General features: G+C 29.2%; 1 protein-coding gene across 1 annotated transcript; it reads right to left on the reverse strand.

The window, feature by feature from the left end:
- Nucleotides 1-13,611: 13,611 nt before the first annotated feature.
- Nucleotides 13,612-17,774, reverse strand: LOC114166524 (RING/U-box superfamily protein). The gene is made up of 9 exons (XM_028051271.2): nt 17,502-17,774; nt 17,129-17,396; nt 16,047-16,148; nt 15,876-15,958; nt 15,656-15,772; nt 15,323-15,425; nt 14,602-15,232; nt 14,290-14,483; nt 13,612-13,941 (listed from the first exon to the last, which is right to left on the reverse strand). The coding sequence occupies exons 1-9, from the start codon at nt 17,618-17,620 to the stop codon at nt 13,825-13,827; spliced, it is 1,734 nt and encodes a 577-aa protein (XP_027907072.2). The 5' UTR covers nt 17,621-17,774; the 3' UTR covers nt 13,612-13,824.
- Between the last annotated feature and the right edge of the window lie 1,401 nt (nt 17,775-19,175).

Raw genomic sequence — 19,175 nt, forward strand, 5'->3', positions numbered from 1 at the left:
ATATTACTTTGGTTATTTCTTATACACTTTCAACTTTTTTTGGTTTTTAATTAAATACAAAATTGATTGTGATAACCGATGTAATATGATCCAACTTATTATACATTAGTGAAGTTTTCATCGGTTCTAGATTGATATAATATGTCTTGTATAACCGATGTAAAAAGTCTTTTTTGTAGTAGTGTTTAGTGCTTGTACCTGTTGTTTTAAACTTCAATGATAAATAAATTTGAACTTAAAATATAAGTTTGGAACTATAATAATAAATAAAAAGTCTCATACATAAGAAGAGACCAATTATCTCATAATTTAATATTTCAAAGTGTTCACTATCCCAAATTGTTGGAAGTCCCACTCGACTAGATATAACGTCAATTTAGAGCACACAAGTGGGTATAAACCTCACCTTACAAACCGGTTTCATAGGGTTGAGTTAAGCTTAAAGTCTACTTCTTAACATGATAATAGAGTCAGGTTTAGAGCATATCCAACTGAAATTTGTGTTTGTTGAACCTATCATTCCACCTGCTATGAAGCTGCTAACGAACCATCACCAGTGCAGTAAGGGCTTTTGGCCCCGGTTGTTTTTGATATTCTGCCCCGATTTTAGAACCGAGGCATATTGGGATGAGGCCAAAAGGGTTGATTTTTGGCCTCGATTGTCAACCAAAGCCATAGAGGCATTTTTCTGCTCCGGTCACGCCTGAACCGAAGCCATAGATCTGCTTTCCATATATGCTTCCTGGCATTCCAGATCTGCTTCCCGACATTTCAGATCTGCTTCCCAGCGTTCCAGATCTGCTTCCCAGCATTCCAGATCTGCCAGATGCGCGTTTTAGTTGGCTGTGTAAACGTCGTTTATGCAGATCTGTGTTGATGATGTAGTTGCAGGAGGTAGACTCTTCGGAGAGGCTTCGTGTGAAGGTGGAAGAGTGCTTTGTCAAAGGTGTTCGACTCCAGGCGCGGTGATGGGCTACGTTTCGTTCGACTCTAGGCGCTGCAGTGGAGGTTTCGTTTTTCTCCTTCGAGGCATGGTGGACCTGCTGCGTTTTTCGTGGATGAGGTGCTGCAATGGCTTCGTGATGGTGGCTGGTCTGATGGAGGTGCAAGTGGCTTGGAGAGAAATGGATGAGGAGATGGAGGCGACGAAAACCCACAGACGGCAACGGCAGCTGGTCGGCGACAGCGTCGGAACTGGTGGTGGCAGAGGGCGGCGCGGCGTTCGTGCAGAGAGAATTAGGGAAGAAGATGAATAATGATTGGGGTTTGCGAATTGAGGATTTTAACAGGCTTTATGGCATAGGTTATTTAAAGAACTGAGGCCTAAAGTGGCTCAATGGCCTTAGTGAAAGGGGACCCGAAGCCAAAGGGAGTGGCGCTGATGAAATTATTAAATTAGGGTTTTTGGGCAGGGTTATAGGCTTCGGTTCTATTTCAACCGAGGCCTAAAACACCCCAATATTGCCTCGGTCCAAAAGCACCCGAGGCCAAATGTGTTCTGGCTGGTGGAAATTTTAAAATTTCATTTCTGGGTTGCCTAATAGGCTTCAGTTCCTAATGAACCGAGGCCTAAAACTGCTTACGGCACCGGTTGTTTATAGAACCGAAGCAATATAGGTTGATGAAATTGCAAAATTGTCACCGCCTCCTTATAGGCTTCGGTTTCGCCATAACCGAAGCCTATAAGGCGAGATAAAATATCAAATCTGCACTAGTGCATATATTAATGTCCCCCACAAACAATATGTATGTACCTCGACGTGAGGGTGTGTTAGAAGTCACACATCGAATAGAGATAATTAAGGTCAATTTAGAGCACATAAATGGATACAAACCTCACCTTATAAATCGATTTTAAAAGATTGAATTAAGTTTAAAGTCTACTTCTTAATAGAATTTTGAGATTATATCATGCAATGTACATGTAATTACTTGTTTGTTTGGTGAAATAGAGATGGGTACGAAATGAAAAGAAAGAATATAAAAAGTAATGTAATTCCATTAGTTTCATAAAACTTGTAAAAAATATAAAAATAAATAAAAATACATCGTGTTGTCAATTTAATTATTTTTTAAAATTTTCTTTTCTTTTCACATTAATATACAATATTCATTTTCTATCCATTTTCCCTTCACTTTATCTAAAAAGGTAAATGGGGTGATATTTTTTTATTTATCTTTCACAGAAATTTATAAATTTATAGACTCTTACTAGAATTTTTCAAATTTCATAAAATTTTTCTTGCAAATTTGTTATAAAATTTTGTAATTTTTTTTATTTTTCCTAAAAATTTTAGTTGGTAGATAAGCCTCTCGTAGATAATTATTTTCTACAAAATTATAAAATTTATAAATTTTTTCTAGAAAATTTTATATAAAATATTTTACAAAAAAATTAATAGAAATTTCTTTTAAATAATTATTCATAATAAAATTTAAAAATATTTTATAAGAAAAAAGTTCCCACAAAAAACATGGCCGGAAGACCTTTTCAACTTATATAAGGCAAAGTCCAATTTTTAAAATGACAATTTTCATATCTTAAGAACATATTTAGTAATTATTGTGCAATAGACATTTGCTCAGCCACAATAAAAATAGTGCAGGTGCGTGTTTATGTCTTAATCAAAATGTAAAAAGTACTTAAAACACCTGTAAGACAAGAATATGTTCATCATTCTACTTTTATTTATTTATATATATTGCTTGTGTTTGTTTTTATTTTAAACGAAAAGACAAAAATTCACCAAGGAAAAAATATCGGTTTCAATAATATTTCATAACTATGCTTTTGTGAGGAAAATTGTAGTCAAGCACCATGTATAAGAAAACTGGGATCTAAAGATAAAAGAACAGGATAATGTTCTTCATTCTGTTGTACTGCACGACGACAGGAATGTCACAAATCGTGTTTCTTTCATGTGTTGGAAACATGTTATTATTTACAATTTTAAAAATTGCTAAATGTGTAGCTTTACGAGGCACACGCAGATGAATCCATATACTTCCCTTGCTTCACCTTCTTAAGTCAGAAAATCAAATTCTAGAATTTTCTTTTCTTTTAATAAAAAATAATCATTAAAACATTTTAGGTCTATTTTTCCAAGATTTTGACAATTTTAAACAACTAAAGTGCTTATCACAAAAAACAAAAAATCAAACTTTTCATTTTGTTTTCTTTCTATAGCTCAATACTTTGATGTATTATTATTAAGAGAGAAATATTGATAAAATATTATGGAGAAAAATAAATGAAAGATTGAAATTTGACCAATTTTGATGAGTTCAAGCATCAGCAGTCAGGTCAGGATTCAGAGCTTGTACTATGAATGCGCATGATGCTGCCGGCCAACTAACCATGTGCAATGGTTGAATCTATATAATGTTTTTATATATTGCATATTAATTTCATTTCTTCCTATTTTTTTTATTTGTGCTTTTATTCTACGTTAATGTTATTTCTTAAAGTTTTTTCTACATTTTATATTCTTAAAATACTTTTTTTTTTTTCTTATTAGGAATGCCAACAGAAAAGGGTGGATGTGGATTTGACATCTTTTATAAATTTGTTTTCATTCTCATTAGATATAAAATTTGTCTGGTTTTCATTTCACCAGAAAACACGTATAATAGTACTTGAGTTTGTACTTTCCTACTGTTTTTAAAAATATTGGTTAAAATCATCTTCTTACAAAAAAATAAAAATAAAAAATACAATAAAAATTTAATAAAAAGGAGAATAACAATTAAATAAAATTCAAATATTTACAAAAAGTAAAGTGGAAATGAGTACCTAAAAATAAGTTATGAAAATAAGTATAAAACTTAATAAAGTCTTTTAAATTACTTAACAAATTGAAATCATTTTAAGCATTTAAAATGATAATAGATATGAAAACAAAGACGAGTATGCAAACTAGATAAATATATACATACTTAACACGTTTTCATATTCAAACTAAAAATTGAACATTACTCATATTTATACTTATGCTAATAGTGATTCATTTTTCTTTCCTACTTGAAATCTTTGTTTAATTTATAACTAATGTTATTTCAAATTTTATGGCATAAAATAAACACGTGATTCCCTTATATTTTACCTTATAATATATATTTTATATATTTGGATTTATCTTTATTGATATAATATGTTGTTGATAGAAACTAATGTCTATATATATTTATTTATGTATAACATGCAGCATATTCACGCTCCACTTTGGTTTGGCAGCAGCGTTTCCAGTTTGGAAGCAGAGTTTGCATGGTTTGTGACTGGGGGTACTGTTACGGTTTGGTGAGAAATAGGCTTGGCTTTTTCTTCGGAGTTTTATATTTTGGGGTTGCTTACACAATTCAAATGTATGAGCAAATAAACTTATATTTTCCTTAAGTATTTAATATTACATGTGATATTTCTTTGTTACAATTATATTTTTCTTGTATAAAGGAAAATATTATTTTTATACATATTATTAAAAATGTTTATTTTGTTAGTTTAGAGGAGTGCAAAAATCATTTGCATAAATGTATTTTGTTAACAAAAAGAGGATAAATCATTTATTCATTTGGAACTTTGTAAAATCTTAACGTGACTTGGAATTATTTGAGTCAATCGAAGGTTATTTTACTTGTTGAAGGGTTCTATGAATTTTATTTTTATTTTTTAAAAGACATGCAAAAGGTTTTGACTATTGATACTTGGAATTCATCTCCTGAAATTCTTTGTATTCTTTTTTGGACAAAAGATTTTGTCACAGTTTCCATGAAACTTACGAAAACTTAATGTTGGGTTCGTATATTCTCAAAATCACATGGAATTGGCACACCTTTTTATTTAGATGATTATATCAAAACTAAGTCTCGAGGTCAATAGTTTGTTAGTAGAATCTGATTCGTTTGGCTAATATGTCTTCTTTGGAAAATGTCACTACTATTGTCAATAGTTTGCAGGATTTATAACGATTCAAATAATAGTAGTTTAGCGACAATTCTTAATTCTTTGATGTCAAAGAAGACTCGTTTTGCAAAAGAATTGAAAATAGTTTTTAAATGGGCTAATATACTTTATCAAAGAGAAAATTCTAATACTGAAAAGGATGATGAACCAGTTCAAACTACAGGAAAAACTAATAAGAATAGGCCAAAGAAAATTAATATTAAATCTTCTAAAGCAAAAACTTCTAAAGATAAGCTTCTTTTGGAATGTGAAAGGATTTGCTAATTATGTTGAGGAATTTGATTTTTGTTTCCTAGTATATAAAGTTCAAACTATGAAATGATTTTCATAAAGAAAATCATAGATAGGATTTTTTACCTATGTGTGTTTTGTAATTTTATCATGACTTTGGTGTGTTCTTCTATTTTTTTTTTAATAAAATCTTCATATTTGACATTAACTTATTTGAAATAACATAAACCATCATATAACCTTATCTCTTGTTAGAAAATTATATTTATACACACACACACACACACATATATATATATATATATATATATATATATATATATATATATATATATATATATATATATATATATATATTAAAATTAAACTACTGATTAAGAGTTCAGATTTACTGTTTATTATGGCTATTCTAAAAATAAGTCATGGTTATGTTTATTTATCAGAGCAAATATTTAATAAACAATTAAGTTAAGTGTATTACATGTAATTCAAATAAGTCAAATACTGAAAGAGGCGTTGACGAAGACTCGTGATAAAGGCCTCGGGCAGTCCATAGATTGAGAGTGTCTGTAAACAACCTATTACAATCTCGTATTCCCAAAGTGTAGTTCATTAAGAAACATAGTATGATCTATCACTAATATTGTAATTGATTATTATATTATTATATGTTATTAATACTTTCTTTCATTCTAGGAGCTATGTGAAGTTTAATGTATTCTTATTCTCTAATGGTACTCAATATCATGTTATTTTATTTAATTATTTTCTGTTGAGAAAAAAGTTACAACTTTGTTGGAAGTTAGCAAAAGCAATGACTATACAATTAATTTTATTTTTAGGTCATACTTGAGACGTAACTTTATTCCTTGATTAAAAAAAAATAATTGAGAGATGAAATAATAAAATTCTTATAAACTATTAAAAAGTTATAATTTTTAAAATTGAATAATTCTGTATATTTAAAAAGTAATTTTAGGAATTTTTCATAGTTTCGTAATTATGAATCACAAATCTTGATAAATTTATTTCAGATATTTTATAATGGTTTAAAAATCTCTTTAACAAGAAAAATGTTAAATTACTATTTTTTTTGTCGTATTGATTTATCTTTAAAAATAATAATATATGTTTATTTCAAGGTGTTAAATACTTAAATTAATCCTAGTCGTAATTTTTGGTTCTTCTTATTATGATTAATAAAATCTGTAACTTTAATTTCTAACTTTTTTATTTTTTAATAATCAAGAAAAAAAATGTTGAAAAATAATTATCATTGCTGTTAATATTAACTAATTAAATGTGTTTGGTTCAACAAATTGAAAGAAAAAATCTAACATAAATGACACAATTTTGTTCTAAAATGCATTTATAATTATCTTTGTTAATAAATAGATACTACTATAACTTTATTTAGGTAAAATGTAACGTGATAAAAAAGTTTGTTAATATGTAAGATTTGAAGACAAAGTGTAGTGTGATCCAAAGTGTTAGAGTAACTTTTTGGAATGCATGCACGAATGTGTGAACACCCTAAAAAGGTGTTTATGTTTTAGAATTTGGGTAATACTAGAATGTAGTGTTTGAATGAAAAAGAGGAAAGTCAACTGCAAAACATAGAAAGAGGTGGCCGAATGAGTCAACTAAGCAAGAGAGTTGGCATTGATTAGACGCCATCTGGTAGTCTTCCATCATAACTTGTATGTAACACGTGGGCAGCCACTAAATAAATAATATAACCTTAAAAGTTTCTATTATGTCACTGATTACGGTTAAAAATTCTTAACCTAAACATGGAGAAATTTATTTTTTTATCACATAAAAATTTGCTTTGCAATAAATTTTTATAAATATGTCAATTAAATACTCTCATTTAATATATATAAATATATATATATATATATATATATAATATATATATATATATATATGGTTAAATATATTTTTTTCCTTCACTCACGGTAAAAGTTAGAATTAGTTTGTTTCTAAAATTTGACCACATTTAGTTTTCTAACTTAAAAAATATGTGGATTTAATTATTTTAACAAAATTTTGTTAAGTTTATTTAAATGTATTTTTTTATAATATTTAAATTGTTTACATCGGTTGACCTATTTTCACTTCAAATGTTAGCTGAAAATTAATTTGAAACGTTTCAAATAAACTAAACAAAATTGAGTTAAAAGACTAAATTCACACATTTTTAAATATGTGAGACTAAATTGGTCCAAACACATACGAATCTTGATCAAAAATTTTGGAAGAGCTAAAATAATATATGCAAAATTTATATATTTAATATTACAATCACTAATTTAATATAAATAAATACATAATTTAGTATAGCTATAACTATAAAAGAAATGACACATATCTAACTGATTGCTCATCATTTTTACATATTCTATAACTCATCAATAATTGAATCATTTAACTAAAATTTTCAGCCATTTTTTTAATGTAAATAACCATGTTATCTACAAAATATTCATCTTTCATCTTATGAATATGCATTAATTGATTCAAAAGTATTCACAAACTCTCATTTCATTGTTATGCGATGAACAATCATAGTCGGTAGCGGACCTTAGCGTGGACAAAGGAGGCCATGGCCCCCATTTTTTTCTTATATTTATATAATTTCATATATATTTTTTAAAAATGTAATATTTTAATATATATTATATGTTTATATTCTAATAAACTTTTATATATTTATATTTATAGATGAAGAATAGGTTTTTTTTTCACATTTATTTTTCAATTTTATTTTTAAATAAAAATGATAATTTATTAATATTATTTTTTAAGTGATTATTTATTTAATTTAATATTTTTTATTTAATTATTTTTCAAACTTAAGCATTATTAATGAAAATTAATTATAATAAAATAAAAAATATTTAATATTTAATTTTATAATTATAATGATAACAACAATTATAATTTTATTATTTTTTATTATCATAAGAAAAGTAAATACAATATTTTACTAGTTTATATAAAAATTTTGGAATTACTCTTTTAGTCTCTATTTTCGTTCAAAAATAATAAATTGGTCCTTGAGTTTTTTTTAGTCTCAATTTTATCTCAATTTTGGAAAAAATGATGCAATTTTATCATTTCTTCATTAATTTTTTTGAATTGGAGCAATGTTTTTTCATCAAAATTGAAGTTGTGAATAATGATGGTTTGTTTTGTTGGTGTAATTGAATTAATCCTAGTATAAATTTTGGGGAAAAAATTTTGCTCCGCTTTAAGAAATTTAACGAAACATATCAAATTGCATCAATTTTTAAAAAATCAAAACCAATTTGAGACTAAAAAACATTAGACGACCAACTTGATATTTTTAGACAAAAAAATAGACTAAAAGAGTAATTCAACCAAAATTTGGACACCCCCAACACATTGACTGAAGATCTGCCATTGATCATAGTGTCATGTTTTTATTTTCACATGTAGTTTCTCTTTTATCAATTTTAAAAAATAAATTTATTCTTTTGTTTTTCATCAATATACATATTTAAAAGAATTAAGATTAAAAAATAATTTATCATAATGTAATAAAAAATTGAGGGACATAATTACTAAAAAAATTATGATAATCAAGTCACAATAAAAAACCGACTACGAAAAATCACATGATACATTATTACTTTTTCTTCTATATTCATAAAAATTGAATATACCAAAGGGTCATGAGATAGAAAATAGTGTTAAATATTAAACAAATAATTCACTATCAAATGAGTCAAGAGAGTTAACTTCTTTTCTTTAAGAATGAAAGAAAAGATATATGAAAAATGAAAAAAGAAATAATGAGTTTTTGTTTAATTTTTCTTTTCTTTTAGTAACCAAAGAAAATAAGTAAGCAATGAAAGATGAGTACAACATGAGAGAAATTCAAAAGACAAAAGGAGAGAAAATAAAGTATATCTTAATAATTTTTTCTTTATTATATTTGATTATATGTTTTATTATTTATTAACATTAAATATTATGCTTTATAAAAGAAATAAAAAAAACCTAATTTAATTTTCATTAATTTTTATCTACTACTATCTAACTTAAAAAGATACATATAATTTAAAGAATTTAAAATACACATAATTTAAAAATTTTCAAAATACATATAATTGAAAAAAAAAATCGAAAGGTTTGACGGTCGTGCCCCACCTGCGCCTTCTATCTTCCGTCATTGTGTCCAAAGTTTCGAAATTTTACGATAGAGGTATTGTGAATTTTTAACACAGTGCTAACTCAATTGCATCATAGCCTTCCAAATATTGTGTAAATGCCTAAGTTTGAAGCTCTATCATTGCATTTTTCTTCATCATTTTAGCACCCAACTTGGCAATCTTAAGTAACCCAATATTTTTAATAAATTAAAAAAGTGGTCATGGAAATACCAATGATAGAAAGAATAATTATAAACGATTGATTAATTAAATAGAGAATTGAGATAACAGTAGTTAACAATAGAGCCTCAGTCACATGTGTACCATAAAAAACAAAACAAGACATATAAGAAAAATTTCTTCGAAAAAGTATCATATATGATATGCAGTGCATGTGCACAAGAAAAGAGAAAAAGTATTAATCTAAATGACCTTAGAAGAAGTATTTAAATATGGCGCAAATCAAAACATACAAAAAATAAATAAAATAGAACTTTGTCTTGTTTGGGAATGTTTTACAATTCTTCAAATATGTCCTTGATCAGGTGCACTGGGTAACAAGTTTGCAACCGTAACCAGAGAGAAGATAGTTTACATTTATTTCGGTAGGAATATTTACAAATTTATTAAAAAATTAGCATGAGAAATTTCTCTAAAAAAAGTTTTAGAAAATTCAGATGAAATTTGTAAATATACATTCACAGGAGAAGATATTCTATAGAACTTAAAAGATATATTAGGAAAGAGATTACAATATTATTGGGGCAATCAAACAAGAAAGATAGTTAGGTATGTAAAACCCAAGAATTGATATGAGAAAAGTAGCTTATTTTAGATTTTCAATTACTGGAAAAAGATTGTATAAAGACATCTCTTTTAATAGTCTCCTTAATGAGTTTTACAATTTTATTGTTTCTAACACATCAAAATCGAACCTTACGTAGTAGATAAAATAGAGGACAGAGTAGAATAATTAAACCTAAAACTTCTATGAAGTTGTAATTAAAGAGGTAAACTATGATCATACCATAGAAACAACTTTCGTTAAATAGGTCTAGCTGAACTCAAATTGTACCAAGCAATGATAAATGAATACGATGCACTATCTCCAGCCAAAAATGGACATTTGAAGACTTACGTCATGGTAGAAAAACCGTTGGTTCCAAAGGGATTTAAATATGTATTTGTCTCTCGATTTTTACTAAAAATTAAAATTAGTCTATTTTTAAAATTTTAATCAAATTTAGTTTTTTAATTTTAGAATTAAATGAATTTAGTTTTTTTAACTAAGTTTTGCTAAATTTATTTAACGTTTTAAACACGTTTTTCAATTAATATTGAACTGAAAATGTAAAAAAAATTTTAAACAATTCAAATATTATCGTAAAGTATGTTTGAAATATCAAATAAAATTAAAAAAAATTGGTTAAAAGAATTAAAAATTCACGCAATTCTAAAATTGAGGGACTAAATTAAGTCAAAGTTTCAAATAGTCACTAAAAATAGAAAGACTAAAAACATATTTAACCCTTATTATAATTATAAAATTAAAATAAGTAATTTTTACAATTTTATTGTAAGATTTTATTTACTTTATAAATATTTTTATAATTGAAAGAAATGGCTAAATTTTAAAAAAAATCAAATAAAAAAAACCGATAAAGTTAAAAATATGGTCACTTAAATGATAAAACTAATAAAACAATTATTTCAATTTAAAAAAAATGTTATTTAAAAGGTAAACCTGAAAAACAAATGTGATAAAAGAAAAATTCTTTATATATAAGTATGGACAATTTTTTTTCTTTTTCCTTTTTTCCATCTTGTTCTTCTTTATACTCACTCACTCTTCCTATTTCCCCATCAACCACCCTCGCCCTCTCTTATACAAGAAAGGATGCATCTAGAAATCCTTTTTAAGTAGAGAATTCTACCTTAGACGCATTAGTTGAATCCAACTTTTTACTAAGAAAAAAAACAGAAACAGATTCAACTTTGGAAACATGTGGAGTGAAATGATCAACAAGGCATGCAAAATCTTTGCAGGTAAAAGACTAGACCACTTGCGTTGTGGTTTGAGAACATGAGGATATGGTGCAAGCATGTGTCACTTAGCATGTTCGTGACAACCTTTGTATTTTGTTTACGAGGAAAAATTATAACCTTTTCTGCATGTCCCTGTCGCAGCCTATGAAGCTGAAGCAATCACAGAACTCCATGCCCCCAAATGCGAATAACCAGTACTCTGTTCAAATTATCATGCAACAACTTTTTTTTTATTGCGTCGTCATATTAATGACGCAAATATGATGACCATCAAATCGTCTTAATGAAAATGAAATAATATTGTAGTGAGAAAAAGGAATAAAATGTATAGCAAATATAGAGGACAAAAAAATTCAGAACAATCAATTCATCTTATTTTCTTTCCAAGATTGCATATATTTGCTGAATTCTACTCTCAATATAACTCAAAATAAAATGAATGCTATAACTTAAAATAAAGAAAAAGAAATAAATTAGTAGCATTAGGCTTCTACGCTTTTTTCACCAACTAAGGAAGAGGAAAACATTCTTTTGTTTTATCTTCATATCCTCTTTACTTCTATAATGTCAAATAATTATTTTTATTAAATATTCCCGTTTTTAATTTATTTTAGAGTTAAATTAGAATATATTAATAATGCAAAATACTTTTATTATTTTATTTTTATTTTTTTTGCAAATGACATTGTTCAGATATGGGTGGGTGAACTCTTTCTTGGTTTTTTTTTTTTATGGATAGAGGTTCAAAATTACAACAGAAGAGGGGAAAATGGGCATCAGCCCAAACATATCAGTAGATCAAAGGGAGATTTCTTCCTATACCTCCAAAATTTCTTCTACACCTCCAAAAAAATTTCTAAATTCTTATTCGACCATTTAATTACAGTAACGCAGATCGCACTCCCTAATTATATTTGATGAAGAATTTGGACTTCCGAATATAAAAAAAGTATATACCAGAAGTTAACCTATGAAAATAAATATACTTTTCATAGGTCCACGTCTAGAAGAAATTTTGGGATACAATTTGTATAGCTTTACTCAAATAGTTAAAGGGTATTTTTGATATTTGAAACAAAATTGGAGGTGCAAGAAGAAAGCCGCGATCAAAGTAATGAGAGAAGAAGTCAACATTTCCTAAAGCCCTGAACTAACAGAAAGTATTGAAAAAGCTACACTCCCTCTTTGAACATGTTCTTTAGTAAGTACTTTCAACAACAACAAAGGAAAAAAAAACTTTTCTATAGATTTTTTATTTCTGTCATAGCTCTTTTATTTTACTTGTTCTACAAGATGGTCTAGCATATTGTTTTTATCATTTATCCTCTGTATTTGTGTATTTAATTTATTATTAGGACTTCAAAGTAAGTTTGAACATATAATAAAGATTTATTTAGGCATATACTTAATTTATGCATTGAAAGAGTAAAGTCAAACTTTATTATCTCCGCTTTACACAACTTGATAAAATACAATTGATCTACTAAATAAAAATTGATAGTTCTATAAGAAATTGTTCTTTTTAATTTTTGCTTTCTGCACCCCTTTCATTACCAAATACACTTCACAATAACAAAATAAAGAAAACTACAGTACCTTTTTCGCTACCACTACAAAGAAAGAAAAAAAGTATTGTTGAAGAAGACAACGTGTAACAAAAACAACGAAAAGTTCTTCACAAAATATTCCAGATGTTCAAAAAACTAATTCCAAGGAACTCGTTTTAAAAGATATTATATATATATATATATATATATATATATATATATATATATATATATATATATATATATATATATATATATATATTAGAAACCTTATTTCAAAAATTTCACTCTACAAATCGTAATTAAAAAAAGAGTCAAAGAAAAAATCCAAAAATCACTTTTACTAACAGTAGAATAATCATTTTTAAAATTAGAGGGTGAGTAAAGAAATTTTAGCGGTGCAGGAAGAAAAAGGCCCTTACGCATCTACCTTCTACTAATCTACAAACATCATTGTTGCTTCAAGATGGGTAGTCTAACAAGACTATAACTATGAGGTAAAAAAATGAATCCAAAAACAATGATCTTCAAGAATCTGTGAAAGTTAACCTATCTTCAAACTTCAATATAAACATATTTTCTTTAACTATATCTAAGCTCATTAAATTTGCATTGTTTCAAAAGGGGCAGAATTTGGTTAAAGATAGAACCTAAAAGAACAATTTCACCATTTGATTAGATACTGAAGCCAAGGAATCAATAGCTAGATTTTGGTACACCCTTAGCCAAAATTTCCAAAGCTCATTATTCAAAGTGATGAAAAGCACTCCCAAAAATTAATTTCTTGAATCTTCCATCCTTCCCTTCTGTAACAAAGGATGAATTACTTTACTATTTGCAACAAGAACAGACCAATATATTACTGAGTGACTCTCCCAAAAAAGTGTTCTATCTGCAGACACCCCTGGGAATGTAAACTACTTGTTTTAGCTCCAAGCTTTAATCTTTTCGAACTTGTTGAGTTTTCCTTACCACCCTGCAACACAAACTTCTAGATTCAGCTTACAGCTTTAAGCAACATCAGAATGATATAATACTCAAGTGAGTTGCTACTCTTAATAAGTGCATGTTTGAAAATGTTTATTTTGGAAGAAATGAACGTTTATTTTGCAATTGTTTCTCCAACATAAGCTCAACCAAACAAACTAAGCTGTCGAAAATCTATTAGCAAATAAAGTAACCTATTTGATGGTTATAGAAACTTGTGAAAGATAACAAGTTTATTGCTGGAAGATAGTACTGCTACTTTCAAATGAATCAATTATGATTGAAAACATTTATAGCTCAAATACATTCGACCAAATGTAAACATTAAAGAACTCACCGAGAGGATTTGGGTAGGAGTCCTTAGAACTTTTATTCTGCCACCTCTACCGTCTGCCCCGACAGCTATTAAATCCCCATTGCTTGATCTTTTTGCAGATGATGATTCACTGTTCTGTCCACGCTTGCACCATTTTCCCAAAAACCGATGAGTTCCATCAGGACCAAGCAATCCACCAGAAAAGCAAATATTATCTGGAAGTTATGATGGAGAATGAAGCATAAACCAGCATTTAAGTTTTGCTGAGTAAATAATCAACCGTTTCTTGTTTTTTTATTAAAATGAATATCTTCAAAACTCATAGCACTATACCTGAATTTGAAACTGTAAATGGAGACTCCTTTCTAATGTTCACCACAGGTTGGTTGGTGGTGGTTTGCAAAGTTACTTCTTCATCCACAGGACCAGCTGAATTGTTAGTCATGTCAATGTCAATATCAACTCTGGGAGACTCGGCCAAAGTACATTTTCTTTGCAATAATGTTTCGGTCTTTGTGGAAGACGTGGTCTCTGGCTTCGCTAGAGAAGGCTTGCTAAAAGCAATATCATCCATGTCTTGGTCTTTGTGGCTGTGTTTTGAACATCCTTGCAAAGCTTTGGTGCCTTCTAAGTCATCTTCATCAATTGTGACATAGTCTCTCTTTTTATCAGAAGTTCCATTACTAATATTCACTGTCTTATTTGTAGTAGCATTGGAGTTCTCGATCTTCGAAGATTCAAGAGATTTAGAGTTGTCATTTGCAGCCAGGTTTATTCCAGATTTGGGTGTTGAAATTTGTTTGTTTGGTTTTTCTACTGAAGATTTGCAAGCTGTCAATGCATCAGAATCAGTGTAACTATTCTCAAGATTCTTTGAACTCTTCGTTCTCTTTGAAAGTTTCAGAGACATCAGATATTCATTCTCTTTTGCTTCAGCTAATGTCTCCAGTTCTTGTACCCTTGCCTAAAAATGCCCAGAAAATTCCAACAGTTAATATTCATTTAAAACTTGCTACTTCTGAGATTAGCACTAACAAGCTCATCATGTGCATACCTTCAGTTTAGTGATCTTTTCTTTGGCCTTCTCAAGCTTTTTGCTATAACGAGCCTCACCTCTTCCAAGAACATTGCACTTGGCCATCAATTCTTTGTAAGTCCTGTCAGAATAGTGCAATTTCAATTTACATTCCAGGCAAAAGCATAAGAGCTTTAGTCAACCAGGCCCAATTTCAAGGGCAAAACATGTATATTGTGCCTACAATACAGAGAATAGTATCTCAACCAAAAGAAGAAATATTAAATTGACGGCTTCAAATTTCAGGAAGTCCAAAACTGGGAAACTTTTACAACCTAGCTTATTCGGCAAAATAAGGTTAGGGGGATAAACCTGTTTCGCATGACCAGAGATCTTTTCAATGTATCTATAGTGTCTTTACTGTTGGCCCCATTACCGAAAGTGGCAAGCTTCAAAACCTCCTCTTCATCAAGGTCCAGATCAGACACTCTACGGTGCAGGCATAAACCAACTTAGCAAGAAGTAAAATGATAAATAAATACTGTATCATAAACAAAATATGGTTACTCAACCAAAACGAAGCTCCACTCACAATTTTAATGCTGCAAGTTCTTTAGCCAAAGCCATATTCTTTTCTTTTAATCTAAAAGACTCCAAAGTTGACTTCTCAAGTTCCTAAATCAATATAAATCTCCACAAGTTAATTCAACCTGTAAATAGATAAATTGTCACAAATAAAACAAAAAGCTACTGAGTAACTCGCCTCTGATTTCATATGAAACTGGAATTGTATGGACGCTTTTTGATTTAGTGCCTCACTCTTTAATGCTGTTTCTATCTTTGCCTGCTCCTTGCAAATACAAAGCTGAAGGAAGAAGCATAAGAAATCAATAGCTTGACAAAACTTCTTTCAAAAAATTCCAGTAAGAGTAATACATGAGAGCAAGATTAAATTCCTTTACTCTACTAAACCACTCATTCCTCTGTCAGAATGCCTATCAACAACATGAGGTTTTTTTAGTTTTTACTGCTCAAAGTAGCACGTCATATAAAATGCATGAATCTCGAGTTTCTTTCTATTTATCCGATCATCAGAAATATAAACACATGCGCGGATATTCATTGAGCTATTGTAAAACATAACTTCTACAGAGAACATTACAAAGAACAATTCATTTCAAAACAAAACCCCATTCTTCTTGTGACTTAATTTTAACCAATTAATGACTAAAAGAAACAAAAGCCAACACCCTTTCCAACCCGTAATCATCAACAACAAACCAGTCATCAATTTAGCATTCCATTAACAGTTCTAAACAACTAGTAGTGCCACCATACACACACTCAAACCAATCCCATTTACACCACAAACTAAGCTAAATACAATCAACAACAACAGCAATAAAAGCCTTATCCTATTATTATACTAAGTGATCATAGGTAAATGGATCGTAAGATATCACTGAATCCAAAGAAAGACTAAAATCTTGAGAATATTATCCAAGATTTCTCCTAACAACTTCCTCGAATGACTTTCTTGGTCTTCCTATGACTCATATCTCCATTCTGAACATCAAGTGTCTCTCACACCTCAGCCTAATGCACTCATTTACCCCACAAATTAATATGAACACAACCAACAACAGTTGCAACAAAAGCCTTATCTCGCTGTGTGAGGTCCGGTACATGAAACACAACATCATTAAGTTCAATTAAAGAACAGATTTTACAAATATTATTCATCACAATATCCGCCAATGTCCTTCTTAGTCTCCTACTAAACACAACCATATATAAAACAAAATAAATAACATAACAAGACACAAAATAATGAAATAAAAATACCTCCTCCTTAACTCCTTCCAATTCCTTTGTTTGCCGTTCCAGCTCAGAAGTAAGCCCCGAAACTTTCACCTCCAATCTATTCACTTCCCTACGCAGAACGCCAACATTTTCCTCAGATTCAAAGCTCTGCAGAAGCTTCCCACCATCGCTCGCGTCCCCCACCGACTGAAAATAAAGCCTGCATGCGTCGCTGGCCCTGCAACTCTGCTTGCAAATGGGGCAAGTGTGTTTCTTCCCTTTTGAAGAGTACTCGAACCATTGCTGCAGACTGCAAACAAACACACCCAAATCAAAATGAAGGCAAAGAACGGAACTTTAACGGCGTTTGTGTCGACCAGCGGAGGAAAAACGCAAGAGGGTAGAAGCGCCTTACCAAAGCTCGTGAAAGACGTGGCCGCAGATGGAGACCGATTGGAGGTCCTCGGTAATGGGGTTGAGAGGGTCGTAACAGATCGAGCAAATGGTGCCGGCGAATTCGCCGCCGTCCACCATCGTGTGCGGTGGGTAGTTGAATTGAACTGGACTGAAGGAACGGTTCTTTCTCTCCGATGTTTTCTAGCCACGCTTTTTTTTCCGAGAAAAAAAAAATAGTGGGAAAATGAAGGGGAATTTGAAAGGTGGCACAAGGTCAATTTTTCTGAGGGCGGGAAAGAGAAAATGGAGAGAAGACGGTGCTAGTGGGTGTGTACAGTAAAAATCTTGATTCATAATTAGGATTAATATATGTATCACTTTGGTATGCAATTTTTTTAAATTTTAAAAAATGTGTCAATTTAGTTTTAATTTATGAAAAAGTATTTTAATCAGATTTTTTTCAGATAAAAATTATTAAAGTCATTAACTTAATTCATGACTTTTATTATTAAATTTTAATATAAATATCAATATTTAATTTTGTAACTAATTTTAAATATCAATATCCGTTAGTGGTGTTAATAATTTTTTTGCTGTAAAGAACTTAATTGAGATATCTTCTCAAAAGTTAGAACTCAATTGACACATTTTTTAAAGCGGATACCAAACTGACATATCTAAATGAAAGTAGGTATCATCAGATTAATTAAACCTTCATGATTATTAGAAAGGTAGGTTAATAAGTCTTGATTTCTTTTAATTTTGTTTTGTATACTTATATATTTACAAAGTAATTAATTAATTATCATTATTAATAATTAAAAAAGTAAGTCCCAATAAATTTAGTAACTTTCAATTCCGTTTTTATGATTTATTGATTATTCAATCAACTTGAATCTTAATATTAATTTTTTTGTTAAGTTAGGTTGTATTTGGATTAGAGGATAAATTTGAAACAGTGGAATGAGAAGATTTAAGAAAAATAGAGGTGGAGACGAAGTTATTTGGCAAAGAAAAATACTTAAGAAAGAAGGAGAATAAAAAGAAATATATATGTAAGGTTGAATGATGTAATTTAGTTTCATTTATATAATAAATTAAAAAATGTTATAAATTAATTTAATTAAATAATAAATTATGATTTGTAAAATCCTAGAAAATGATATTTTAGAAGTGACAATGGTTTAAAAATAATGAGACTTGATTATTTTAATATTAGAAGGTTTTAGTATAAATAAAATTGTGATCTTAGGATTGATCCTCTTGGTGAGTTCTTCAATCTGGACCGATCAGTTTTTCCGTTTGTGTAAGCTAAGTTTCTGCTATCTTTTTGTCTTTTCTATTTTTTGTTGCATGTAAGCTCTCTTCCACTTGCATGCGTCGTTTTATTTATCAGTATGAGTCTCTGCTGATTAGTGATCATAATGGGAAGTCCTTATCATTCTTATGATGTTTCTATGTGTAGATAGAGCATCATGTGGAGTTAGAGACGTCTGACGTTTATAGAGTTGTTTAAGAAGATATCAAGTAAGGGAAGTTAATTTCTATGTCTTAATGCTTAAACTTGTTAAGAAATCATATTGTGTGTTTAATTTGTGATTGATTGATGTATCTGATATGCATGATTGCTTTATATGTTGAAAACTATAAAGATGTGTGTTTTTCCTGATAATTGAGAATAATTGGTGGTTTA

This window comes from Vigna unguiculata, chromosome 10 (genome assembly GCF_037176805.1).
Source record: "Vigna unguiculata cultivar grain cowpea cultivar isolate G323 ecotype 2 chromosome 10, ASM3717680v1, whole genome shotgun sequence".
NCBI classification, from domain to species: domain Eukaryota; kingdom Viridiplantae; phylum Streptophyta; class Magnoliopsida; order Fabales; family Fabaceae; genus Vigna; species Vigna unguiculata.

Coding starts and splice junctions, on each gene's coding strand:
- LOC114166524 (XM_028051271.2), bottom strand. CDS start 17,620: ATGGTGGACGGCGGCGAATTCGCCGGCACCATTTGCTCGATCTGTTAC. Junction 15,233..15,322: donor AAAAGATCACTAAACTGAAG/GTATGCACATGA, acceptor GGGCATTTTTAG/GCAAGGGTACAAGAACTGGA. Junction 13,942..14,289: donor CTCCTACCCAAATCCTCTCG/GTGAGTTCTTTA, acceptor TTTGTGTTGCAG/GGTGGTAAGGAAAACTCAAC.